Raw genomic sequence first — 25776 nt, 5'->3', positions numbered from 1 at the left:
TGTGTATTTTGGTATGTTTCTTTGCTGCTATTTGCGGCTATTCATAGGGCATAGGGCGATTAACTTTCTGTAAAACTAAACAGTTTAACTTTCGTCTATCCGCGCGCATGTGATGTGTCGCGCGGATAATCTCGCGTTCTCGCCTGGTAGCGTGAGCGCGCCGCGGCAGGGACAGACGCCATTTTATTTTGAAACTCAAACTGATGTGGAGGCGCTCCAACTCTTCCATTTCATTAAGTTAGTTTTGTGGGACTAGAAGAGATGAGGATCTGAAATATTTTACTGGGGACATGGTGAGATTACGAATATTTCTATATTAAACACATTTTTTTAGATTTTAACACGGAGGGTAGCCGCTGGCGCTAACTAAGGAGGAGTCTAATTGCTGAGAAACAGCTATCACTATTCGTCTGAAAAGTAGCAGTTATTTCCAGTAATAGTAGTTTTTGTGTAATGTAGACGATTACAAAAAAACGTTGACTAACTACAAGCTAAGTACCGCACTTAGTATGTTTAGGTGAAGGTTTACGGTTTGTTTTAACATTATCAGCGTCTGTAACTATGTTAGCTAATCCATAGACTAGTCGGAGCCCGTGGAAGCGAGCTAACAACGTTAACGCCGTCGTTAGCAAGCCTGATTGTAAAATCATTTTCACGCAGTATTCAACCCTACTTAAACAGAAGCTAACAGAAACATTTGAAGCTGGTAGTTTTGTGAGGTAAGTCGTTAAAATGTGAAACGTTCAGATTTGATCGAGGGGTTTCGGTCTCGTGCTCACCTGCTTGAAGCTGGCTCGCGCTGCTAACCTTAATGCTAATTTGTTAGCATTAGCACGTAGCATTAAGTTTAAAGTATTTTACATAAACTGAGCATTGCTAGGTTGTGCTGGACAGTCAGATACAAATCTAAATTACAGGCTTCCCGTGGTTTAGTAAGACTTATTGTAGTGCATTTTATGAGATAATAAAGGTGTGCTTTAACTTGTTAGCTTGGTTTCTCAGCGTCATGGTGTTACTCAGGGTAGATCCTGTCCTCGCTGCCTGGCCACAGGAGAGTAACTTCTCCGGGTCACTGCTGCCACTAAAAACACTCCTCAGGAAGGAAAGTAGCTACTGGCTGTCCTAAAAGTAGCAAGAAGTTGATATATGACGTAATTGCCTACTTTGCATAGATGACCAGTACAGAATGATGCTGAGAGGGACTAAAACTTAGTGAAAAACTGCTTAAATATGATTAGAACTACAAATAACAATTCTTGATTTATTTAATGTCACAATTCCAACCTTCCTTTGTCCTGGCTTGTGGTCAGCAAAAGAGACACTCCAGGTTATTTTATGACAGTAATTTATTTTAGACAGAACATTTTCATTTACTTTCCACCATGAATTGAGTGGCTGTTTAACATGCGCTGACTGAGACTCCTGAGTCCTGCTCGTTGGAAAGAAAGATGCTTGATTTCACGTCAGTATCTCCAAAATCATTAGAAAAAGTTGCCAGATTTTTCGCTAGATGGGTCTGAAAACTCGCTAAATCTATTCTCTAAGTTAACAGCATGGCTCGGTATCCTGAAGGCTGATTTAATGTCTTACTTTGGTCACATGTCATTAGTTTTAGGATTGCATTTGAACACACTTTTCTCAATATTAGTTGCTAGTGCGAGGCAGATAGGGTTAGCTAACTTGTTAACTTTAACGATTGCTTTGCTAACCGATAATTTAACTTAACGTTATTTTGTTTGTTTTTCAGTTGAACTCAATATAAGGAGATATTAATACTGCCCGCTTTGTTTGTGATGATCAATAATATACTCTGTGTGGCAGATTAATGGTGCTGTTAAGATCTACCTTAATTATGCATCCTTAAATAGTAAAAAAAAAACAAAAACCCATTGACCAAATTTGTGACTTTACCTCATATGAACATAGTCTTAAGAATTACTGTCATATTTATGACTGAGTAATAGGCGGCAAAAAGTTTTAATGCACTTTAGTGTTTGCAGTGGGAACAGACCTCAGAGCTTGTTCCAAGTCTGTTGTCTGTATATATACAGTATTATTAAATATTAGTAAATATTGGCTTGCATACAGTTTAGTCGAACCATTAACAAATATTTTCTTTGAAAAAGGATTTGCATGTGTGTAAAATAATTGTATTTACTGTCCTTTTATTACAGATGCTACACTTGATTTTATTCTGAAGGACTATCTACTAGTGCTGGGAACCAGAGATCGGAGCACACATTTGGAAGCCAATAATTGTGACACCTTTTTGGGGGGGGGGCAGAAGTAACTTATCACTGAAGTGACTAAAGGGGAATAATGGTGATTTTGCGCCGTGCTCGGCCGCCTGCTTCCGCCCCAACCAGCAATGAATCTTGACTCGCTCTCGCTGGCTTTGTCTCAAATCAGCTATCTCGTGGACAATTTAACAAAGAAAAACTACCGAGCCAGCCAACAAGAAATACAGCATGTAAGTAGCAGCAACATCAAGTACATTTTTTCTTTTGAAAGAAATCTCTGTCATCAGGAACAGGACATGCTCTACGTAAAGTGTCAAATTGGCAAATTTTTGTTTTTACTCTGCATTTAGATTAGCCCTCCCTCAGTGTAAGTATTGGTTAGGGGGGTTGGTTGTGGGTGTTGGTTAGGTGAACACATCAACACAAACACTTCAGGATTCATGGCGTTTGTGTGTCTATTTGTGTATTTATGTAATGGACTTGTAGTATTGTGCCAGTACATCCTTCACTTGAAATCATTCAAAGTTCATCTCACACAGATTAAAACTGAATTACTTCCAGTTCATAGTTCACTACCTAAAACATCTGAAGTCATTTCAAACATCCAGAATATACTAGTTCAATTTCATTTATCTAATTTTCAAAAGATCAGGTTTTCTAAAAAAAAAACAAAAAAACAAAGTTGTTCCATTTTGGTAGATAAATGTCAGTTGGCATAATAATAATAATACTATTGTAGTAAAATCTGCTCTTTGCTTTTGGCAGGCTGTACTTATTACATGTAATCAAACCACTCTTCTACTCTAATGGCTTTTTTATATATACCTTTTGTTCTAGTCCAACTGACATATTGAAGAAGTTAGAATTCAATTAGACATTTTCATAATATTGTTACCAGAAAAAAATACTTTTCAAGATTTCCAAATCTGACATTGCATCAAGAAAAGTTAAGTTTTGAATATCTAAAATAAAAATTCAAATGTTGAAATAGTGATTGAAGTTTATATTGGCTTGAATGAATTTGTAATACAGATAAAATAGTTCTGTATCGTGAAAAGAAGCATTTCAGATTTGTAGTTGTTAGTAGTCTTGGTCTCATATCAACTTTTTTATGTTAAAATTACATCCCATAATGGACTTCTCAAAAATCTTTATAAATATTTGTGATTATGTTGTTGCTGGTCATTATTCAAAATACTGATGTATGAAATATATTTCAACTAGCTGTAATATAAATACTGAATACTTCTTATATCAAATTTACTTGATAAAATTGTTTTAGGGATATTCCAAAAAATCATTGGAGATTTGTAGAATAATTCTGAATATTTGAGATATCTGAAATACTGATTGTGAATAGAACAAACAACATTTTGAATATCTGAAATGATCATTTTGACTAAGAAGAACTGAAATGTGGATATCTGCTTTGAGGATCATGTTTAACTATGATAAATCATCTTCCCTCACACCATTAGCCTGTTTCCATCGATTAGCTTCTTTCCCATTCTGTGTTTATAAATACTGTGATTTAATATGGCCAATTAGTCAGTAAAGATGGTCTCATTCACATTTTATTTTTTGCTCACACAGCAAAATTCTGAAATGGTGACTAAAAAGCAGCCCATTGAAACTGCATTTTAATCACAACCACTTTAAAAGCACTACGAGGTTGACCTGCTGTTAAATAAAACTTAATTTTATCAAACACAACATGAGCTGACTAACCTCATACAGATAAGACAGCATTTGTGTTCTTATTTCAGGTAATACCAAGAGGTGTTATGGTCATAAAGAAAAGTTAAAAGAAGCAGAAAGTCTCAAAGTCCTTCCTTTTTGTTTCTGTGTGAGATCAGGACAAACTGGCTGGAGCTCAATTCCATGTGGTGCAAACTGAACCAGGTGTACACATGCTTCATGCTTAAAGACGGGGCCTTCGGTTTTCATAGTACAGTGAAAAGCAAAGTGAAAAGATGTACATGTTATCAATTGTCCTTACAAGGATACTATCACCCACAAATGTAGGTGTGTAACACTACAGCAGACACCTGTCTGTCCTCCATGACATGAAGTAAATACAGTTTAATACAGAGGAAACACTGCTGACTCTGACAGGTACATAGTTCTGAATGACCAAATGAAGCAGAGTTTGGACAGTTTCATTATAAATGACAGTTCTTCATTTCAGATTAGTCCACTTTGCAAAAGAAAAACATGAAAGTCCTGCTTTCAAAATTCTGCACTCAACCTTTTTTTCGCAGTCACACTTGAAAGTTTTTTTTTATCCTCCCTCCACAATCTTCTTTGTTAGTGTGACTGTGTGCAGCTTTGGCAAACATAATACTACCCCCAGGTGTTCCTGTAGTGCATTGCAGTAAAAAAAAAACATTTACATAGTTCTTTACGACCAAAGACGTCTATTAAAAGCTCTGTATATGACCCATCAACACTAGAAATCTGTCTTTTTGTAGTGGACATTGATTATGTTAACTAATCACTGCAGCGCTATTTAAAGGTGAAACCAAAGCATTTTGCCAGGGTCCCTGGAGTGTTGTGGGAGTTTTCCCATCCTGTTTAGTGAACTTGGAGAAGGCATTTGTGGGGGTGCTCCGTAAATATGGGACTGAGGGAAGTCCATCCAGTCCCAATACAAATGATGCAGGACTCTGGTTCTACAAAACATGTCCATTACATTTAATACACAAAAATCATTCTCAGATATTCAGATTTCACCTGATCAGTTCTGCCTGTTTTGAGCTCATTTCAGAATGAGCTGTTTTAGGGCTACGTCACTTTTATGCAAATTAGCTGCTGTTGGCCACGCCCTCCCAAGTCTGTGTCCCGCCTCAAAACATAAAAAGTTAGTGAAGGATTAAACACTGCGGATCTGACGCACATTTATATCGTTATTAATTCAAACTCTGAGGATTCTGACTTTGGGACAGGGGCACGTAGCGGTTCAGAACCGACATTTGTCAAGTCGGACACCGGCAATCAGTGGTCTGAACCTTAACTGGTAGCGGGTTGGGACACTGGCAATCAGCAGGTCCAAACCCCAATATTGTCTGGACCTGCCTCTTGGTAAAGATCTTTTTTTTTTTTCTCCAACTTTTCTTATCTTTTATTAACATGGTTCTAATGTTAGTTTAGTTAGTAGCTGTTTGCCGGTTAATCGCTGGCCGACCGTCATTGAAAAAAGATTAAAGTTGACAGAAAAAACAAAAATACAATTTAAAATAAATACAAATTGTTTGCACCTAATTTGAATCCTAATTTAAGTCACATTTACAAATAAATTAAATTATCATAAATGAAAAAGTGCAAACAAGGCACCAACACACATCTCATGTCAAGGCCAATGAATAACAACAGAGAACTCTGAAAAACAGACAGATGCTGTACTGCACTGTGCGTTTTGTGGCACAGGCTGCATGTTGGATCACTCCAGGTAGCTGAAGGTGTCTCGGCCTCAGGGCTCATTAAAGCTGCTCAGGGCTCTATGAACAGCGCGCGGACCTGAGCGCACGTCTGAGGCGTTTATACTTGGCACTTACGTTGGTGCATTTTTTTCCGAAAAGACGGGGCAGTATGCTACTTAACCTGTGGAAATATGGTAAAAAAGAGAGCAGATGGTTGTCAATTCTGGCTGTGATACAGAGAGGATGTTTAAACTTAAAGCATTCAGTTTGACTTTTATTGATTTATTTACTTATTTGCTTTAGTTGTGATTGGCCCATCATAGAACTAATATTCCTTCCCTCTGTGGTCTATAAACACTCCTTTTTATCGGCTGCAGCAGTAATCTCCTTCCATTAGTTTTGAGCCGTTTGATTATGTTTGTGATCTCTCATAGAGGGATCATAGAAATACTGATACAGGCGAACCAGCTCCGCTAAAGCACCAAAATTGTCCATTTTAAACGGAGCACGGCGTGGTGCGCGGTCCGCCAAGTTGCAAAAGGCGCACAACGCGACAATACGCAGGACCTTCACGCAGTGGCGGGGACACCGCGATTGCGCCACTGTTGGTGCACGGTGAGGTAGATAAAGGTAGCGGTTTTGGAGGTGCGCGTGGCAAAAAAAACTTGTATAAAAATGACGTACTTATAACAAACAAGCGGAGCTTAGCCTGGCGGCAGGATCACTGGGGTAAACCCTCTACTGCAGCCGACAACAGAACATTTTCCTTTTCCAGCAGACATTGTTCAGCTGTAAAACAAGCAGAACTAATGTGACAGTCTTCTTGTAATGAAGTGGGCGGAGCTCCACCTGGGTTGCTAGGTCAGGGGCTGGGCTTGGCTTCGGGTTGCTAGGTAATGGGTATTGCGATGCAACAATCCTCAGGTTTTTGAAAAAGGTAATTTTGCAGACACCAGAAATCATTTACTAATTGTCAAAAAACAGCTGGGTGGGGGTTTTTGTGCTTGGACTGTTTCTAGAAGCAGTAGATACCCAAATAGAGGAACAAAAACATGCAAAAAGTGAATTTTGCAGAATAAGTCGGACCTCTTCAGGGTGAGAGTTGGACTCTGCCAGTACTGCCTTTTTGACTTATTTTGTTCAGAACTTTTATGGATAGAATTTCTCGGTGTGGCCATGGGCGGGAGGGATCCTCTTCAGTGGGCTCAGGACATCGTCTCTGCTGTTTTTAGATGATGTGGTCCTGTTAGCTTCATTGTGCCGTGATCTCAAGATCTCACTCTAGCGGTTTGCAGTCGGGAAGTGTAAAGCAGCTGGGATAAAGATCGGCACCTCCAAATCTGAGGCCATGGTCTTCAGTGGCTCCCTTTGAGAATGCTAATAGAAACAAGCAGCTTGGCACACCTCCTGCCAGCCAAGCGCTCAGTGGAAAAACAGCTGAGGTGAGGAGCAAATCCAGCTCTTTTCCATATTGATCAATCAGACTCCCATTTGTCAGGGCTTACACTGAGATCTACTATAACTGGAGAAAGAACTAGAAGCCAGAAGTTGAGGCCACTGTAGATGAGATCTCCCAAAATGTTGGCTGCAGTACAGGTTTTAAGTCTCCCCCACCCCATGTGAACAAATGAGACATTTGTCTTACTAAAATAAAAATAGACTTAAGGTATTTTTTTTTTCAAACATGTCATTTTGCCATGAAGTTTTATTCCAAACTATTAAACACCATGTTATTTATAACAATCAGTTTATCTGAATAACTTTAACAACCTCACTATTTAATATAAAATTGATTTGATCTGAGCTTAAGTATTAACATGATTAATCATTTTGTAATTCTAATTATACATTTTATAAACTCATATGTAACTTATTTTATTTATTTTTATTTTTCAGTTTTATACTCTTGTGGTATAGTACATAAAGGTGTTGCAATCTTTATTTTCTGTCCAGCAAAGTCTAAATAGGCTTTATTGTAAACTATTATATGTAATAATACTCATAAAATGATCCAGCAGAATATCTAGACTACCAGAAAGTCTATTTATTATTATAGACCCTTTGTGAATTTGGCCTACTATACAAGTTACAAGTTTAAAAAAATAATTAAATTGTTTTTGTCTCTAAGGAGGTAGTTACTGAAGGACTGATTATTTCACATAAAAATACATTAAAACTTCCCAATTCTTGCAGTTGTTTTGATGTATGTAAATGAGAAGTAAATGAGAAGCATCTGTGTTTTTAATGTTTTACTGTAGAAGGTGGTCTTTATAAACTGGCTTCAGAAAACAGTTTTAATGAGGTAACTGTATTCTAAATGAAGAGGTTGTGTACAGGTTTCTTTGTGGATTATTGAAAATATCTTCTTGTCCACATTTTGTTCATCTCCAGATTGTAAATCGTCACGGTCCTGAGGCAGACAGGCATCTTCTTCGCTGTCTCTTTTCCCATGTGGATTTTAGTGGCGATGGTAAAAGCAGTGGCAAAGACTTTCACCAGGTAATTTTGTATTTTTGTGTAATCAGGGTTAATTAGAAGGGCTAGAAATGTATGTTTGTCAAATTTTCATTGTTGTACTTCACTTGTTTCTTTAAAGCCAAATAAATGTTTTTTCCTCTGTATGAAAGAAATCTTAAATCAGAAACTGCTTAGAAATCTGTCCTTTTGAAAACACGTACCGCTTTAAATCATAATTAAGCAGCTGTAGATTCAGTTCTACTTGCATTTTTATTAATTTTTGACTTGTTTGATCTATTTTTTTAACTTGCTTTAGACACAGTTTCTGATCCAAGAGTGTGTGTCGCTGATATCAAAGCCAAACTTTATCTCTACTCTGTGTTACGCCATTGACAGCCCCCTGCACTACCAGAAGGTAAGCTCTCAGCCATCGCAGCAGCTTGGTTCCCCTGGTGGGCCATGGTCTAATGTATTGTTTTGGTTCTTGGGCTGTTCTGTCTGGATGTTAAATGAGGAGGAAAAAATAGATATGAAAAATCAGATGTTAAAAAGAATTACAAATAAGAATTTGAAAGAAATCAATAAAATGTTGAAATTTATTTGACATCATTATTGCAAGAAATTCAAGCACCTCAAATGGAATAACATATTATTAGAATAACCTTTATCTGAATTTTATTTTCATTCAGAGGTCTTAACAGTCCAGGTTTTGCATCTGATTTATAAATAAGCTGTCAGACTGATAGTCTCAGCAGGACTCGGTTTATTCATCACATGAATTGAAAAATTAAAGGACTAGCTGGTTGTAATTTTTCAGGTTTGTGGTTGAATTAAAATTTGAAATGCAAACAAATATTTTAAATACCGTAGATTTTTTTTTTTTTTTTCACATTTCATTCTTCAGTAAATTGTGGGCAGGTGCCACCTCACTGTCCCAACCTTCACCCCCATCATCACATCCACCGCCACCCCACGCCTGCCATAAGTGTCCCGGGACGCCATTTGGTGATCCCTGCTGTAGACTGTCTAACATTTGATTGAGCTCATAGTACTTAACTGAAGCTTTGAGTTATTAAATAACCACACTTTATTTTGCTTTGACAACTCAGTCCAATCCAGCTTAATTTATAAAGCACTTTAAAATAAAAAGAAAAGATTTAAGTTTCCAATAAACATGAGAGAGGAAAAATTTTAAAGTACAAGAAAATTAGTTGTAACTCTTGATTCAGTTTTTTATTAAAGTAGGGACATAAAAAATAGTTTTCCTAATCTTAAAGAAATTATGGGGCCATTGATTTCATTTAGTTAAATCTAACATTTAAATACTTTACATACTGACAGCCCACCACCCATGACAAATTGCAGAAGAATGCTGCATATTATGTGAATAAAAAATAAGGTCTGATCTTGACAGAATATTTTGCTAATGTTTCTTTCAGAGTTTGAAGCCATCTGCTCACCTTTTCACTCAACTGAGTAAAGTCCTTAAACTCAGCAAGGTCCAAGAGGTAAGCCAACTCTGCACTGCATTATCACTGCTGCTGAAGGATGCGTGATGATGTCTGTGTGTGTGTGAAAGTCAGAGTAATCTGTGGATGTACATCTATAACTGATTCACTTTTGCAGCCAGCCCAATTCAAGATGGCTGCCACAGCTAATTGACCGTAGCAAACAAAATTGGCTCTGAGTCCATTTTCAGGTATGGAGCTGAAGTTTGATGTGGTAGTACCTGAGAGTCATTCACAACACATACTCTGAGCGCCGAAAGAATTAGCATTTTTGTGTGAGGTCATGTGTCATTTTATTTTTGAGGTTTGACTAAAATGGATACAGCTCTGTCCCATGTCATCATAAATGATGATTGCTAGGCCTTCTTTATGGACCAAAGTGAGAAATAACTAAGTATATACTGCAGGTTTGCTGATAATAAATTGCATTTGACCCAAAGATTTTTTGAGTAAACATTTTTATCTTAATTTATTAACTCTTCTCATTTCTTTTCCAGGTGATATTTGGCCTTGCTTTACTTAACTCCAGCAACACAGATCTTCGTGGTTTTGGTAGGTGTTTTAGTAGATTCTAGCTTTGGAAAACTTGCTTTTAATGTAGGGTTTCCCCCAGCGTATTATTAGCCTGGTGGGTCGCAGGCTTTGGTGATCCTGCCGCCAGACTAAGCTCCGCTTGTTTATTATAAATACGGCATTTTTTATACACGTTTTTTTTTACCTTTATCTACCTCACTGTGCGAGGGTGCACGCGCCAACAGTGACACAATCGCACTGTCCCCGCCCCTGCATGAAGGTCCTGCGCGGTGTCACGTCGTGCACCTTTTGTAACTTGGGGCGGACCGCGCGCGCCGCGCTCCATTCAACCATCTGCTCTCTTTTTACTGTATTTCCACTGGTTACGTAGTGTACTGTTTTATGTAGTGATTCAACATGCAGCCTGTGCCACAAAAAGCACAGTACAGCATCTGTCTGTTTTTCAGAGTTCTCTGTTGTTATTCATTGGCCTTAACATGTGACTTGTGTTGGTGCCTTGTTTGCACTTTTTGATTTATGATAATTAAATTTATTTGTAAATGTGACTAAATTAAGGATTCAAATTAGGTGCAATCAATTATTAATTATTATTCATTTATTTTTAATTGTTGTTTTTTGTTTGTTTAGAAAAGTATATCAAAAGTGTCTTTTTGTAAAACTAGTTGTGTAAATATTTGACACATATCTTACAATATCACATAATAAATAGCCATATTTTCAACTTTCCTGTCAACTTTAATCCCTTTTTTTTTTTTTTTTTTACTTAATCATGGTCAGCCGGCGATCGGCCAGTGAACGGCCATCTACCACCGGGCTTAGCCCCTTTTCTGGGGGAAACCCTGTAATGTGTAATTTCAGTTTTTAGTTTTCTAATGAATCTGTCAGATTTCTTTATGAAACATGGAGTTTAATCCTGAATTATGCAAAAGTGTTTGTTTTTGTTTGTTTGTTTTGCATGTATCTCAGCTGCACAGTTCATCAAGCAGAAGCTTCCAGACCTCCTGCGTTCATACGTTGACGCAGATCTTGGTGGAACCCAAGAGGGCGGCTTCCAGGACATTGCAATAGAGGTGTTGCACCTGCTGCTCTCCCATCTACTGTTTGGACAGAAGGGAGCCAGTGGGGTAGGGCAGGACCAGATTGACGCCTTCCTCAAGACACTTTGCCGAGGTAAAAAAGCTAAAACTGTGCAGCAGTCTGGGTGACCAATCATCAGTGTCTCAAACTGACATGGCCTTGTAATAGTAAATGGAAGGAGAAAAAAGAAATTTTGTTCTGGGTAGGCAACTTAGCTGGACAACATTTGTGTGTATGTGTGCTGGGTTTCAGATTTCCCCCAGGAGCGCTGCCCTGTGGTGCTCGCACCACTGCTGTACCCTGAAAAACGGGACATTCTCATGGACAGGATCCTACCAGACTCGGGGGAGTTAGCTAAGACCATCATGGAGAGTTCTCTTGCTGACTTCATTCAAGAAGTTGGCTATGGCTTCTGTGCTAGGTGAGTTCCCTAACCGTGAACTGACAGGAAACTTAATTTTAGTTTTAAAATGCTGTCTCCGGTAAGGAGCCAGGTGGTGCTTTTAGTTTTTTTGCATGATACCAAGGTGTGAATGAATGGTTTAACCTCCACCCGTTCTCAGAAAATGGGTGAAGAATCCCAATTCTTGGCTAATCCCAAATAAACAGAGTTGTATATTGTAACCATGTGAACAAAATGCTTGATTTTGGTCTGTTTAGCTAATACCTTTTATTTTTTGTCCTTTAAACAATCAGTTACCCTAAATGTTACTGAAACTGTGTTCGCAGCTTGAATGTCAGAATCAGAATACTTTAATGATCCACGGGGGGAAATTGCAATTATTATTGAATATCCTTTTTTGAGGCCAGTAAACTAGCTGTTCTAGCTGTGATGTGTATCCTGTTGTGATCCAAATTTTGTAACAAAAGCACAAAAGAATTGCTATAAACAGGTCTTTTTAAAGGCTTGTGAAAACCATCTTCAAACTATTTGTGACTACTAAAGCTTGTGAACAAGACGCTCAAGTGAAGTTTCTGTTAAAAGCTAAGGATTAATCAATTTAAAATGAAAACAAAACTTTAAAGAATGTTTGCTAGCAAGAAATGTTTTATAACTAATCTCACCTGAATAAAAGTTGTTAGAAACAAATCTTTTTCTTCAGCTGTTCCCTTTTCAGGGGTCGCCACTGCGAGTCATCCTCCTCCATCTCTGTTAGATAAAAAAACTAAACTGTTCTCTCTGTCCTAACAAATTTCCTGTTAAAGTTGTATTTGTACTAACCTAAACGCTGATAGATCACAGTAAAGGATGGGTGGTTTTGTTCGTTTCTGCAGTCTGGATGAATGCAGAAACATAATCCTCCAGTATGGGGTGAGAGAGGTGACAGCCAGTCAGGTAGCCAGGGTCCTGGGAATGATGGCTCGTACCCACTCTGGTCTGTCTGATGGCATCCCACTTCAGGTAAGACTTCATCTGATGGAGTAGCCACAATCTATACAAAAACCTTTAGCTACCTTAGTTTTTTGAATTTGGTTAAAATAATTGTATAACATGTCCGTTTGACCAAAAATCAAGAGATCCAGGTAAAACTGGGTTTAGATACTCAGTAGTTCTCCAGGCTTATATCACTGTAATCACTGTTTTTTTATCAGTTTTAAGGAAATGATTTTTTTAATCACTTAAAGGCACCAAAGCAGTGATGTGTTCTAAAACCTCAAAAGTCTCCAGACAGTTTGGCTGTTTAGAAACACAATATAAAGAAATGAGGACTGGCTAAAGAGTTCAGCACAATAATGTGTTGCCTTCATGTTACATGATGTAAGAACAAAGTAGGGAAGCAATTTAAACACTTCAAATGTTGTATGCAGTTATGCTGCCCACTGATTTATGGACTCAGCTCATCGGTGTATAATATCTTTTATGTATTTGGGTTTTGTTTGGCAGTCCATTTCTGCTCCAGGAAGTGGTATCTGGAGTGATGGCAAGGACAAGAACGATGGTTCGCAGGCCCATACCTGGAATGTTGAGGTTCTTATTGACGTTGTCAAAGAAGTGGTAGGTGAATTCTTGGTTTCTCAAGATTAACTTTTATGTTTGCTCATTAACTATTACACCAGGAACAAAGCTTTGGGTGAGTTAAATAAAATTGCTCAAATTGATTGTAATTTTTTGTGTTAAAATGGAATAAAAAATGCCATTTAAACATTTTTTGAAGCGTGAGTGCCACCCCTCTACATTTTAATGATAGAGATATTTTATTAATTGGTATGACTTTATGACTAACCCTAACCCTAAGCTAAACACACTTGTTCTTATTAATGTGTGTGAGGTTAGGTAGAGCATACAGTGAAGTGTCAATACCTTTCACTTGATTTTACAATCTTTTATAGTCTGCTATAAACTAAGGCTTCCACAGCATTTCGTTTTACACATTTGCTGCATAGATACAAAAATATATATATATATATATATATATATATATATATATATATATATATATATATATATATATATATATAATCCACAATAATTTAGTGTATTATTTTCGAAACTGTAAATGAGTTTTGAATCTAAGAAAACAAATTGTTTTGTATGTAAATTAAATATTTTTGTTTGATCCTTTGTTCCCTTTCTTATTAGTTTCTAAACTTCACAGATTACAGGAAGAAGCAGTTACCATACAAGATTATCTAAAACTTCAGGGGTTTTTCTGTCTGCTTTTACTGACAATATCTTAGAATCCCAACTTGAACTTCAAAGAGGTGACGTATGAACTGGACCACCCAGGCTTTATAATCCGGGACAGTAAAGGCCTGCATATAGTGGTGTACAGTATCCAGAGAGGGCTGGGCCTGGAGGTGTTCCCCGTCGACCTCATCTATCGACCATGGAAACATGCTGAGGGACAGGTAAATCAACCATGTCTGCCACATTGTAAAAGGATTAGTACTAGTAAAAAATATAATTGAATTATAATATCTTTGTAGAAACACAGTGGAAAAGGTCTCCGAGGTTCAGTCTCGTATTTTTATCCCCATAAGACGGAGCGATAATGTTTTTGTGTATGTGTAAGTGCATGTTATTTTTGGTTGTTAGCAAAATATCTTGTGAATCACTGGATCAGTGGATTTTAATGAAATGTTCAGAAAATAATAACTTGATGTACGTCTACAAGTAATTACAGTTGGGGTCAACCTAATTTAAGATGGCTACCACAACTTATCAACCTTAGGAGGCCACCCACAAAAATGGTTATAACAGTTTGACAGATGTGGTAGAGACCGAGAGTCATCGCCAACTTAAACTTTCATCACTGACTGACTGTGCAAGATATGTTTTTTAAAAAAAATTCTATTGGAATCATCTCGGTTTGCAAAATATCTTTTTTTTTGCCTACCTTTTAATTAAACTTTATAAATAGTAATCATACATCTACCGCTGATTAAACTTTTGTAGTCACACAGCTAGTCCAATTTATGGGGATATTGTGACATCTCACAAAACCGCCTAAGGTTGCACATTAAATTATTTACAAGATCTGATCAAAATGATTACATCTCTATCATCTCTCAGTGTAAGTTGATCTTAGTGTCCAACTCTGACTTGAAAGGTGGTGGGTAATATGCAGTCTTTTAAGAAATGTTAAGCCTTTAATCATTTCAAATGGTGTTTTTCAGTTTTCGTTCATTCAGCATTCCCTGATGAACCCAGATGTGTTCTGCTTTGCTGACTATCCTTGTCACACCGTGGCCATCGACATCCTTAAAGCCCCACCGGAGGATGACAACAGAGAGATTGCCACATGGTAAGGAGGCTGCAGCTTAACTGCAGAATGAATGTAAGTTTCAATCTACTTCATGTATCAGATGGTTAATGTAGTCCTAAAGAAATAATGTGGCTTAAAATGTCTAAAGAAATCTCGCTGAAGTTCAGATCTAAGTTTCTTTGACATTTCACACTGAAAGTCTTGACTTGGTGGAGAATCTAAAGTTCCATCAGGGTTTCCCCCAGTGGCTTTCGCTACCCACCCCCCTTTTTTGCTAAATCACAGTCGGCCAGCAAACGGCCACCCACCACCAGGCTTAGCCTCTTTTCTGGGGGAAACCCCGTCCATGTTTTGCTGAGTTCCCTTTTTTTTTTTTGCGTTATTCACATTATAATTTCAATGACCATCAAACTCCAGTGTGAGCAGTCCACGGCCCTGAAGTGACCCACATGTGCAGAAGACAACGTGACAACACAATAGGAGCCAACTAAATTATCTGCCATGCTTGTTTTATCCAGTGTATGCATTTGGTCTTGCCACTTCCCGTCTACTTCTAGTACTTTTGTTACGTCATATACAGAACTATTAATAGATTGCTTCAGTCACAATAAACCTCAAAGATAATTTTATAACTGCAATGCATGACCATGTCTGTGGGTAGTGTCATCTCTGTTTGCCAATACCGCACAGTCTTTCAATAAAGAACCCCCCCCCCCACACACACACACACAGTTTTTTGTTCTTTGCTTGTACATGCTCACCACCACCACCACACACTCATCGTTTGTTTGTTTGTTTTTTAATAAACCGCTCATTGTTACAACCCGGTGAAAAGCCTTAGACTCTCGAGGTTGGGAGGCATAAATGCAAATGTTTGTATTTGTTGTAACTGTTCACAGGAAAAGTCTCGATCTTGTGGAAAGCCTTCTTAGACTCTCTGAAGTTGGCCAGTACGAGCAGGTGAAGCAGCTTTTCAGCTTCCCAATCAAGCACTGCCCAGACATGTTGGTGCTGGCACTCCTGCAGATCTCCACCTCCTGGCACACACTGCGCCATGAGCTCATCTCTACCCTAATGCCTATTTTTCTGGGCAACCACCCCAACTCTGCCATTATTCTGCACTATGCATGGCACGGACAGGTACGTTGTCTTGTTTGGATTTTTTTAATCACAAAACACCTGTTCTTACTAAAACTTATAAATTTTCCTTCATCCACTCAACAGGGGCAGTCTCCTTCTATTCGTCAGCTAATTATGCATTCTATGGCAGAGTGGTACATGAGAGGAGAGCAGTATGATCAGGCTAAGCTGTCTCGCATCCTGGATGTGGCCCAGGACTTGAAGGTTTGTTTTATTTCTGTGCAAACTGTATGTCTTTTCAAAAATCTAGAATAGTTTAAAAAAAACAACTTTAACAGTAATAAATGAAGCCCAAATAACTGTTTGTAGCACTAGTTAACCCTAAAATGACCCACACAAGTACTAAAAATAGTTAATTTGATTGACTAATCTAACCAATGCAATTTACTGAAATTGTTCAATGTGCTTTTCTGGTGACCAATGAGTGAATGTGTGTTATTTTTTGCCAGTCTCTCTCTATGCTGCTGAATGGTACTCCATTTGCCTTTGTTATTGACCTCGCTGCACTTGCCTCTCGCCGTGAATACCTCAAACTTGATAAATGGCTGACAGACAAAATCAGAGAGCATGGAGTAAGTCTCTGAATTACTCGGTTATCACCAGATGTCTTCTCGATGACGGATATGATTTATTCACATTGTCCTAAGATGATGAAGTTTTCTTTTCTGTCTTTGTTTTAGGAGCCTTTTATCCAGGCTTGTGTGACATTCCTGAAGAGGCGCTGCCCGTCTATTATGGGGGGTCTGGCCCCTGACAAGGACCAGCCCAAAAGTGCCCAGTTGCCCCCAGAGACGTTAACCACCATGCTTACCTGTTTGAAATCTTGTGCTGGGTGAGAAAATAAAATGCTCACTTTCAAATAATTTATAGTTATCGTTCTGATTGATGTTCATTTCGCAATAAATCCCAACAGCTGATGATACAAAACAACAAAAAAGTGCTGTGCAAAAACTCCTCCTTTATAGTTGTATTTGTAAAGAGATCGATCACAAACATTTTTTAAACATAAATTTTAAAGCTGAGTAAAACTTTATTTTTAAAAAAAATCTCAGAACTTCAAATACGTATTTTTATTAAAGTAAAAAAAACAACTTGCATACAGGACTAATTGTTGTTGTTAGAAATAGGTCAGTTAGAATTTTTATTTATTCATTTTCAGGAGTGTGTCCCAGGATTTGTCAGAGACAATCCTAACCATGGCTGCCAACTGTAATAATGTCATGAATAAAGCTCGGCAGCCACCACCAGGAGTAATGCCCAAAGGACGGGCCCCAAGTACTAGCAGCTTGGACGCAATCTCACCTGTACAGGTATGATGCCTTGACAGTTAAAACTTGATTTCTTTGAGAGTGGTGTCAACAAAGTTAAAGGTACTCACTTCAAAGTCATGAAGACTACCAAGTGCATTTGTGGAAAAAGCTGAAGTGATTGAATACAGGTCAAGAATGGTATCTGTAGAAGTCTGACAGTTTTGATCTGTTGGAACTTATTTACGCTCAGAGTCAATTATGCAGATACAGGGTTTCCCCCAGTGTACTATAAGCCTGGCGGGCTAAGCCAGGCTTTCCCTCCCCTGCTGCCTGGCTAAGCACCGCTTGTTTATTGTAAAATACGTCATTTTTATCCGTTTTTTTTCCACCCACTTCAACTTGATGCGTTGATCACCGCACGAGGGTGCGTGCGCCAACAGTGACACAATTGCGCTGGACGTGTTGGTGCCCTGTTTGCACTTTTTCATTTTTCAAATTTTAATTGTATTTTCTTTTGTTTGAAAAAGTATTTCAAAAGTGCCTTTTTGTAAAACTAGTTGTGTAAATATTTGGCACAAATATCTTATAATATCACATAATGAATAACCATCTTTTCAACTTTCCTGTCAACTTTAATGTCTTTTTGTTACTAAATCACAGTTGGCCGGCAAACGGCCACCTGCCACCAGGCTCAGCCTCTTTTCTGGGGGAAACCCTGCAGATAAAAAGATGGGTTAGGTTGAAACAGTAAATGAACAGTCCAGAAAAAGTTTCCTAAAAGCAGCGTGTGTTTAAGCCCTGCCTTTATGGTGTTCCACCACCCTGAGTGATCCCAGTATTTATTCCTTGCCATTGTCTGATTTGTTCTTTCTCTTTGCTTTGGCGTTTAGCAACAGATTTACTCTATTTCCATGTAAACGGCTTTTTCTAGATTCTATGCTTGTCTGATTCCACCATATTTGTTTACCTGCACAGACTATGGCCAGCCTAATGTAGATCAATCACATGACTCAAGTTTTCAGCTGTTTCAGCTGATTACTTTGTTTACATTGAGTGTGGACCTGCATTTCAGAAATGCTTATCTATATATGTGGTAAAGCACTGAAGCAAACTCTTTCAGACTGAACCAGTTGATATAGTTCAGGATAAACTTTCATTTCGTACATTGCAATGAGTATGTTTAATCTGTGCTTTGGATTTGGAATGTCACAGGTGGACTTTCGGAGTTTCCTTACATTTAGTGAAAGTAACATTGCCCAGTTCTGCTAAATACTTTAGACTGTGCTTTTCTTCAGATGGACCATCTGACTGGTATGAGCTCCTTGAGCCTGGGTGGAACAGCTACCTCCCACACGCAGAGCATGCAGAGCTTCCAGACTTCACTGAGTTCAGCTCTCAGTAACCCTCTGTCCCCTGCAAAGGCCTTCCCTCCACTGCCTAACTCTAACCCCAGCACACCATTCGGGGGTATTAATATCAGCTCGCAGCTCCCTGGTATGGACTCTGGTACTATGACATTTGAATTTTTTCTTTTGCACAAACATGTTCACATTTAGCCAGGAAGTCAAACAAAATTGTCAGTGTATTTGTAGCTGTTCTGGGTAAAACATGACAGGATTTAGTTGTAGTAGTTGCACTAAAGTGGTGTAATATTTACATCACATCAGACACAGAGCAGTAAGAGGGAGACTTACCAAAAATAAATGCAAGTATGAAACTGCTATTTGTTTCTTGTATGTAACTGAACTTTTAGTTTAAGTGTGGAACACAATGGGTCATAGTTCAGCAGGTTAATCTCTAGTGAATAGAAATTTTAAAAGGTTTTGTCTTTATTTCAGGTCCATTGGGCTCAGCTATCGGATCTAACAGTGGCTTTAGTCTGGGAATGCCAACAGTAAGCGCCGATCCGTTTGGTACCAGGAAGATAAGCACACCAGGCTTGAACCCACCCACCTTTCAGCAGAGTAAGATGAAGGCCCGTAAGTGGTGGTGGTGGTAGTGGTGTGACTGAGAGCCCTGCCATGCACTGCTCTGCACTGTATTTCCTCCGCACTCAGTATAAATATCACTTTTATTTCTAAATTTAACTAATTTACTTTAAAATGTTGCATTTGGCTTTTAAATCTGTTACCATGAGCTTTTTAAAAAGCTGGCAATGCTCTGGTTTAGTTGTTTTGGTTCAGTTTGTTGTACAACTTTTATAATCAAAGAGGAAATACAGATCAGTCTTCCCATTCCTTGTCTGCTTATGCTGACACCCCCACTTTAACATTTTTTTTCTATTTCTAGTGTATGAGAAAGGTTTTATAGATTGTGGCTAAAACCCTCTGCCTATATGGGTTTATGTATCCAGGGACATGACTGGGGTGTGTGCGAGTGTTGGGTTTGTTGACATGGCAAACGTATTAGATTGCACAAAGTCCCACACTTCTAGTCACATTGCCACCTACACAGTAATGTTAAATGTACTAGCTGTGGAGAGACAAAAAAGACAAAGAAATGCTGTTTTCAGTGGTGAAAATTGCTGCATTAGTTCACAAGGAAAGCTGAAACACTGTATTAAATCATTAATCCAGTTCAGCTTTGTGGTACCTAAAACGTTACATTTTTATGATGAACTGTGCTCACATTCCTCCAGTGTATGTAATCTGACCAAAACCTGTCATTCTGTTGTTGTTTTTTTTCCTTATCCAGCTGATCTTTCTCAGGTGTGGCCTGAGGCAAACCAGCACTTTAGCAAGGAGATCGATGATGAAGCGAACAGCTACTTCCAGCGAATCTACAACCACCCACCTCACCCAACTATGTCTGTAGATGAAGTAAGTTCTAACAGGTTTTTTTGGGTCAGAATTGTTACTCTCATTAAGAGGTTAACTCTTCTGTTGGATAACTTTAAAATGCTATCGATGCTTTTTAAATTCGCACAATTCCTGCAATGTTCTTGCTCTCGTTCAGGTACTGGAAATGCTTCAAAGGTTCAAGGACTCAACCATCAAGCGGGAACGAGAAGTATTCAATTGCATGCTTCGAAACTTATTTGAGGAATACAGATTTTTCCCTCAATACCCAGACAAGGAGCTGCACATCACTGCCTGCCTCTTTGGTGGTATTATTGAGAAGGGTCTCGTGACCTACATGGCTCTTGGCCTGGCCCTTCGATATGTTCTCGAAGCCTTACGGAAACCATATGGATCAAAAATGTATTACTTTGGAATTGCTGCCCTAGATAGGTTCAAAAACAGGTAATGAATTGTTTCCTTTTTCCAAAATAAGTCTTATGTAATTTCTGTTAAACTCATCTGTTATTTATTTGTTTAGACTTAAGGACTATCCTCAATATTGTCAACACCTGGCCTCAATTGCTCACTTTTTGCAATTTCCTCACCATTTACAAGAGGTAAACAAGTTTCTGTCTTTCTGTTTACTAAATACTTCTTGTTTTGTCTTTTCAAACTACACATAATGTGTCCCTCATGTAGATGGCTGAAGATTTTTAAACATTGTGTGTGTGCAGTATATTGAGTATGGACAGCAGTCCCGGGACCCACCAGTGAAGATGCAGGGCTCCATCACCACACCTGGAAGCCTGGCTCTGGCCCAAGTTCAAGCCCAGGCCCAGTCACAGCAGCCTGCCAGCCTCAAAGCCCCACAGCCAGGCCAGCCCAGCACCCTGGTCACCACCACCACAACCACAACCACAGCAGCCAAGACCAGCACCATCACAAGACCCACACCCAGCACCTTCAAGAAAGACATGCCTGTAGGTTGACCTTTTTACTAATGACTCGAACCCTAGTATGAGTCGTCTTTGTGCTTGGAATAGTTTATCTGTAGCTCGTGTATTATATTTTTCCACACTTCCAGCCTTCCATCAACACCACCAACATTGACACTCTGCTGGTGGCCACTGATCAAACAGAAAGGATTGTAGAACCTCCAGAGACTGTTCAGGAGAAGATTGCTTTCATCTTTAATAACCTTTCTCAGTCCAATATGACACAGAAGGTAAAGGGGAAGAGAAACGCAGTATCAGATGAATTTAAATGAATTTAAATATTTCAATATTTTAAGTGGTCTTCTTTTTATCAGGTTGAAGAGTTAAAAGAGACTGTGAAAGAGGAGTTTATGCCATGGGTGTCGCAGTACCTGGTGATGAAGCGTGTCAGCATTGAGCCCAACTTCCACAGCCTCTATTCTAACTTTTTGGACACCCTCAAGAACCCAGAGTTTGTCAAGATGGTTCTCAGTGAAACTTACAGAAATATTAAGGTAAAATATTAATCGCAAAGTCTGTAGTTTAACACCTTGTGTGACTTTAAATTTCAAGTATTTTATCCCGATTCTTGTTCATGCCTCCTGTAATTTGGATATTTTAAGCACTTGTCCTATACAAGATCACCACCATACTTTAGTCTTGACATGTTTTGAGAGGAAAAGTGGACATTTAAATGGCCCATATAAGTTGATTATGAATAAATAACATTTAAGTTTGTTCTGTTTACTATCATTTTATTTCAGATGTTGCACCTTTTTTTTTTTTTTGACAGGTACTTCTGACCTCAGACAAGGCAGCTGCTAACTTCTCTGATCGCTCCCTGCTGAAGAACCTGGGCCACTGGTTGGGCATGATAACACTGGCCAAAAACAAGCCAATTCTTTATACGGTAAGAATGAGTTTTAAGTTTGTTGATTGTGTTGGGAAATAATTTACTGCAACGTTGTCTAACACACCAATTTCCCAGGATCTGGAACTGAAATCTCTGCTGCTGGAAGCTTACGTGAAAGGCCAGCAGGAGCTGCTTTATGTTGTTCCGTTTGTGGCCAAAGTCTTGGAGTCCAGTCTGCGTAGCATGGTGAGCCAAACGGACACAAAGAGACATCTCCCTGCTAATGTTTGTACCCCTGCACAGTCAAAAAGTTTCCAGTATTTTATTGGCCTTACACATGACGTTGTTTTATTTCCCCATAAATGCAGCTGGAGAAAATTGGCCAGAATTTGGACAATGTGATGTTTATTGAAGTTTTAGTTTGAGTTGGTTTTGTATGCTGCAGGTTTTCAGACCTCAGAATCCATGGACCATGGCCATCATGAATGTTCTTGCTGAATTGCATCAAGAACACGACCTCAAGGTAACAGTTGACTGCCTTTAAGCTGCTTGCATGTCAGATCTGGTACTCGAAGCTAAAGGCCTAGTCATTAAAAACAGGATCACAGCTTTTGCCTTAACAATATTGGAAATTATGACAATTTGAACTAATCATATGTAAGTTATTGAGCTACTTGAATGTGATAAAACATATCAGAGCAAATATAAACAAACCATCAAAACTACCAAAGATATAAAAAAAAAAACAGAACATCTATATGTTAGTTCAAACTTGAACTAAATAAAAATGTATCATTGAGGATTGAGGTAATAATGACGATATTCTGGTCTTTTTACTGTAGCTGAACCTAAAGTTTGAGATTGAAGTTCTGTGTAAGAACTTATCTCTGGACATCAATGATCTGAAGCCAGGAAACCTGCTGAAGGACAAAGAGAAGCTGAAGAACCTGGAGGAGCAGCTGTCTGCACCAAAGAAAGAAACAAAACCTCCAGAGGAGATGCTACCAGTTTCTACCACAGGTTGTTGCTCCACATTAATTTGTTTTTCAAATATTCTGACAGGCTAAAATAAGTACCATATTATATGTTACATATCATATTATAAGGCGCACCGGATTATAAGACGCATGTTACTGTTCTACTGTGTAACAATTATTTTACATATTAATATTATCTCTTCTTCCACAAATCCGTCAAAGTCCTCATCTTCTGTCTGAATTGAACAGCTGGGAAAACATGCTAGGTTCCCTCTCATCGTTATCGGAGTCAGTCTCGTTGCCAGCGGGCTGTTCGGCAATGAATGCCGGCTTTCTCGATAGCTCAGACAACGGTTAAAGCAGAAACCTTAGCCGGGCATCCACAGTCCATTCGCATATGATGGCGTAACTCACCCGGCGCTTCCCCCATCTTAGTAAATGTGTGTTCGCCGTCGGTCATCCATCCATCATTCCATCCATCGCGACAAGTGGATTTCATGTCAGAATCATGAAACTATTGTGATCAAAATGAAAAGTTTAACGATCACCTACCACTGTTTTGTCAAGTTGTTGTGACTTTGTATTACTGTTTTAAGGAAAATATTTTCAGCTCAATTCTTTGTAAGTTCAAGTTCAACAATCTTACATGATAAAAGTCCCAGCCAGCACACGGAAGTTTATAAGGACTCAAAACACAAATTCATATTAACACCACAGAGCATTCCACTGAAATACCTTCTCTGATCAGCTTTCAAACAAAATGAGTCCACATGCAGGTCAAAGGTCAGTACTGGTGCACAATTTCAACATATTCACCATTAACCACAAGAAAGACAACTGAAGAGCCTTTTCTAAAATCGGCGACCATCTTCGTTGTCTTTGAGGCATTTGTCTTTAAAGACTCACGCCATTCAGTGATGACCCTGACCTTTGACCCCCAGGGTCATCGCTGCTGACTGAGTCATCAGCAAATTAAATGTGACGCTGTGGATACTGGCTGTGACAGTCGTTAGTAAATAAAACTAATAAAAAAGACAAAACCAAAACAACACAGCTGAGGGGAGCGTAAGGGTAGAGGACAGAAGGACATCGGACATCAGACATCAGAGACAACCCCGTTGACGCCAGTCTGCTGGGACGTAACAGTTAGGAAGTCCACGAGCCAACATATGAGGCTAGAGTCCAGACCATAAAAGTGCTGAATTTTCTCAGCACAAGCAGACAGGAAATCAATTAAAAGTGATCTCACAAACGTTTCTGTGGCTTTGTTACAGAGGTCCTTCTGTCCAAAGTTGATCACAATTATTGGGACAATCTGTTCAAAGGCCCCGAGTCCCTGAGACATCCAGGGACTGAGTGGTTTGACTTTTTGGGGTCAGAGCAATGACAGTCTTTCCAAAGCCGAGGGACCCTAAAAATCTGGAGAGACATGTTTTTGGTGTTGTTTTAAATTAAAATATGCTGCAGGACCCGGACTTTTCCTCTCCTCGGTCTTCTGAAAAATGTTAAACACACATCTAATACGTACTGTGGCACCCAAAGTTGCATTTTTAAAATAAGAAAGCTTCTCAGTAAAATCATTTGTGGCAAAACTATAATAAATTAAGTTTTAATTTGAGTTTATTGTTACTTTTGTGTGGTCCTAATTAATTGTGGTTAAATTAGCATTTTGTGACCAACAGGAGACTTTGTTCCATTTGCAGCTCCCACCTCTACTCCAGCTGCAACCACCACCACGTGCACAACCACCGGGCCGCCCACGCCGCAGTTCAGTTACCATGACATCAACGTGTATTCCCTGGCCGGCCTGGCGCCACACATCAATATAAATGTCAATGTAAGTATTATGTCAGTGGATGCAAAAACAAAGGCGTTCCTCGAGTACAGATTACTGGTAGAAAAAGATGTCAGTTGTCTTCAACTGAACTACACGAGTGCAAATAATAGGCGCGTCCATAAAATTATATTGCTGTGCAGTGTGCACGTTTTGTTTTTTAGTGTTATTATTCTTTCCAAGGCTTGTATGTATTTGACTGATCTTCAGATTTCATTTGTAAGAATGTTTCTTGGATGTCTTCTTGGACTTCTCTCTCCTGCATCCTTCCTTCTGCTCAGATCCCTCTGCTGCAGGCTCATCCTCAGCTGAAACAATGTGTGCGGCAGTCCGTGGAGCGGGCAGTCCAGGAGCTTGTGCATCCTGTGGTAGATCGCTCGATCAAGATTGCAATGACAACCTGTGAACAAATCATCAGGAAGGATTTTGCCCTGGATTCAGAGGAGTCCCGCATGCGTGTAGCAGCACATCACATGATGAGAAACCTGACTGCTGGCATGGCCATGATCACATGTCGTGAGCCTTTGCTCATGAGCATCGCCACCAATCTGAAGAACAGCTTCGCTGCTGCACTTAGGGTAAACTGAACACCTACACGTGGGCTTAATCAGCTTTCTAATTGCATAAATTGTTTAAATTGTTAAAACAAAAAAAATCACCCACGTTATAAGTATGTTTCTTATCAAACTTCCTTTGTGCATTATTCTTGCTTTATTTTGCTCAGGCACCAACTCCCCAGCAGAGAGAGATGATGGAAGAGGCTGCTGCCAGAATTGCCCAAGACAACTGTGAGTTAGCCTGCTGCTTCATTCAGAAAACTGCTGTGGAGAAGGCTGGCCCTGAAATGGACAAGAGACTAGCCACGGTGAGGTTTTTAATGTTGGTGGTTCGGCGATTCATACAGCTCTCACATGTTCAAATATAGAATTGACTACGTGATTTTATAATCTCCAAACGTGATGCTTTTGTGTAAAACCTGTTTACTAGGTTTGGGTGATTGGATGAATATGTCAACGTTTGATGTCC

General features: G+C 39.0%; 1 protein-coding gene across 10 annotated transcripts in view; it reads left to right on the top strand.

Moving 5' to 3' along the window:
• The first annotated feature begins 156 nt into the window (after positions 1-156).
• Positions 157-25776, top strand: part of cnot1 (CCR4-NOT transcription complex, subunit 1) — a 32366-nt gene continuing 6746 nt past the window's right edge. For 2 of the 10 annotated variants that reach the window (XM_017439356.2, XM_017439351.3), the window contains exons 1-32: positions 157-293; positions 2175-2470; positions 8051-8158; positions 8433-8531; positions 9556-9624; positions 10122-10176; positions 11125-11328; positions 11488-11656; positions 12511-12637; positions 13121-13231; positions 13915-14085; positions 14854-14981; positions 15842-16082; positions 16167-16286; positions 16532-16654; positions 16763-16914; positions 17242-17392; positions 18628-18826; positions 19171-19296; positions 20027-20151; positions 20288-20574; positions 20651-20729; positions 20847-21092; positions 21197-21337; positions 21422-21601; positions 21880-21996; positions 22075-22185; positions 22385-22462; positions 22782-22959; positions 24599-24753; positions 25032-25328; positions 25475-25615. In XM_017439356.2, the coding sequence (XP_017294845.1) occupies positions 2369-2470; positions 8051-8158; positions 8433-8531; positions 9556-9624; positions 10122-10176; positions 11125-11328; positions 11488-11656; positions 12511-12637; positions 13121-13231; positions 13915-14085; positions 14854-14981; positions 15842-16082; positions 16167-16286; positions 16532-16654; positions 16763-16914; positions 17242-17392; positions 18628-18826; positions 19171-19296; positions 20027-20151; positions 20288-20574; positions 20651-20729; positions 20847-21092; positions 21197-21337; positions 21422-21601; positions 21880-21996; positions 22075-22185; positions 22385-22462; positions 22782-22959; positions 24599-24753; positions 25032-25328; positions 25475-25615 (4590 nt within the window). In that variant the 5' untranslated portion in view covers positions 157-293; positions 2175-2368. Of the gene's footprint in view, positions 294-2174; positions 2471-8050; positions 8159-8432; positions 8532-9555; positions 9625-10121; positions 10177-11124; positions 11329-11487; positions 11657-12510; positions 12638-13120; positions 13232-13914; positions 14086-14853; positions 14982-15841; positions 16083-16166; positions 16287-16531; positions 16655-16762; positions 16915-17241; positions 17393-18627; positions 18839-19170; positions 19312-20026; positions 20152-20287; positions 20575-20650; positions 20730-20846; positions 21093-21196; positions 21338-21421; positions 21602-21879; positions 21997-22074; positions 22186-22384; positions 22463-22781; positions 22960-24598; positions 24754-25031; positions 25329-25474; positions 25616-25776 lie in introns of those variants that run through there. The other 8 variants (XM_025002285.2, XM_025002282.2, XM_025002284.2 and 5 more) reach the window with 7 other exon arrangements.

Source organism: Kryptolebias marmoratus, linkage group LG11, assembly GCF_001649575.2.
Source record: "Kryptolebias marmoratus isolate JLee-2015 linkage group LG11, ASM164957v2, whole genome shotgun sequence".
NCBI lineage: Eukaryota > Metazoa > Chordata > Actinopteri > Cyprinodontiformes > Rivulidae > Kryptolebias > Kryptolebias marmoratus.
The sequence above is the reverse complement of the archived record's forward strand: the minus strand, read 5'-3'. Positions and strand labels throughout refer to the sequence as shown.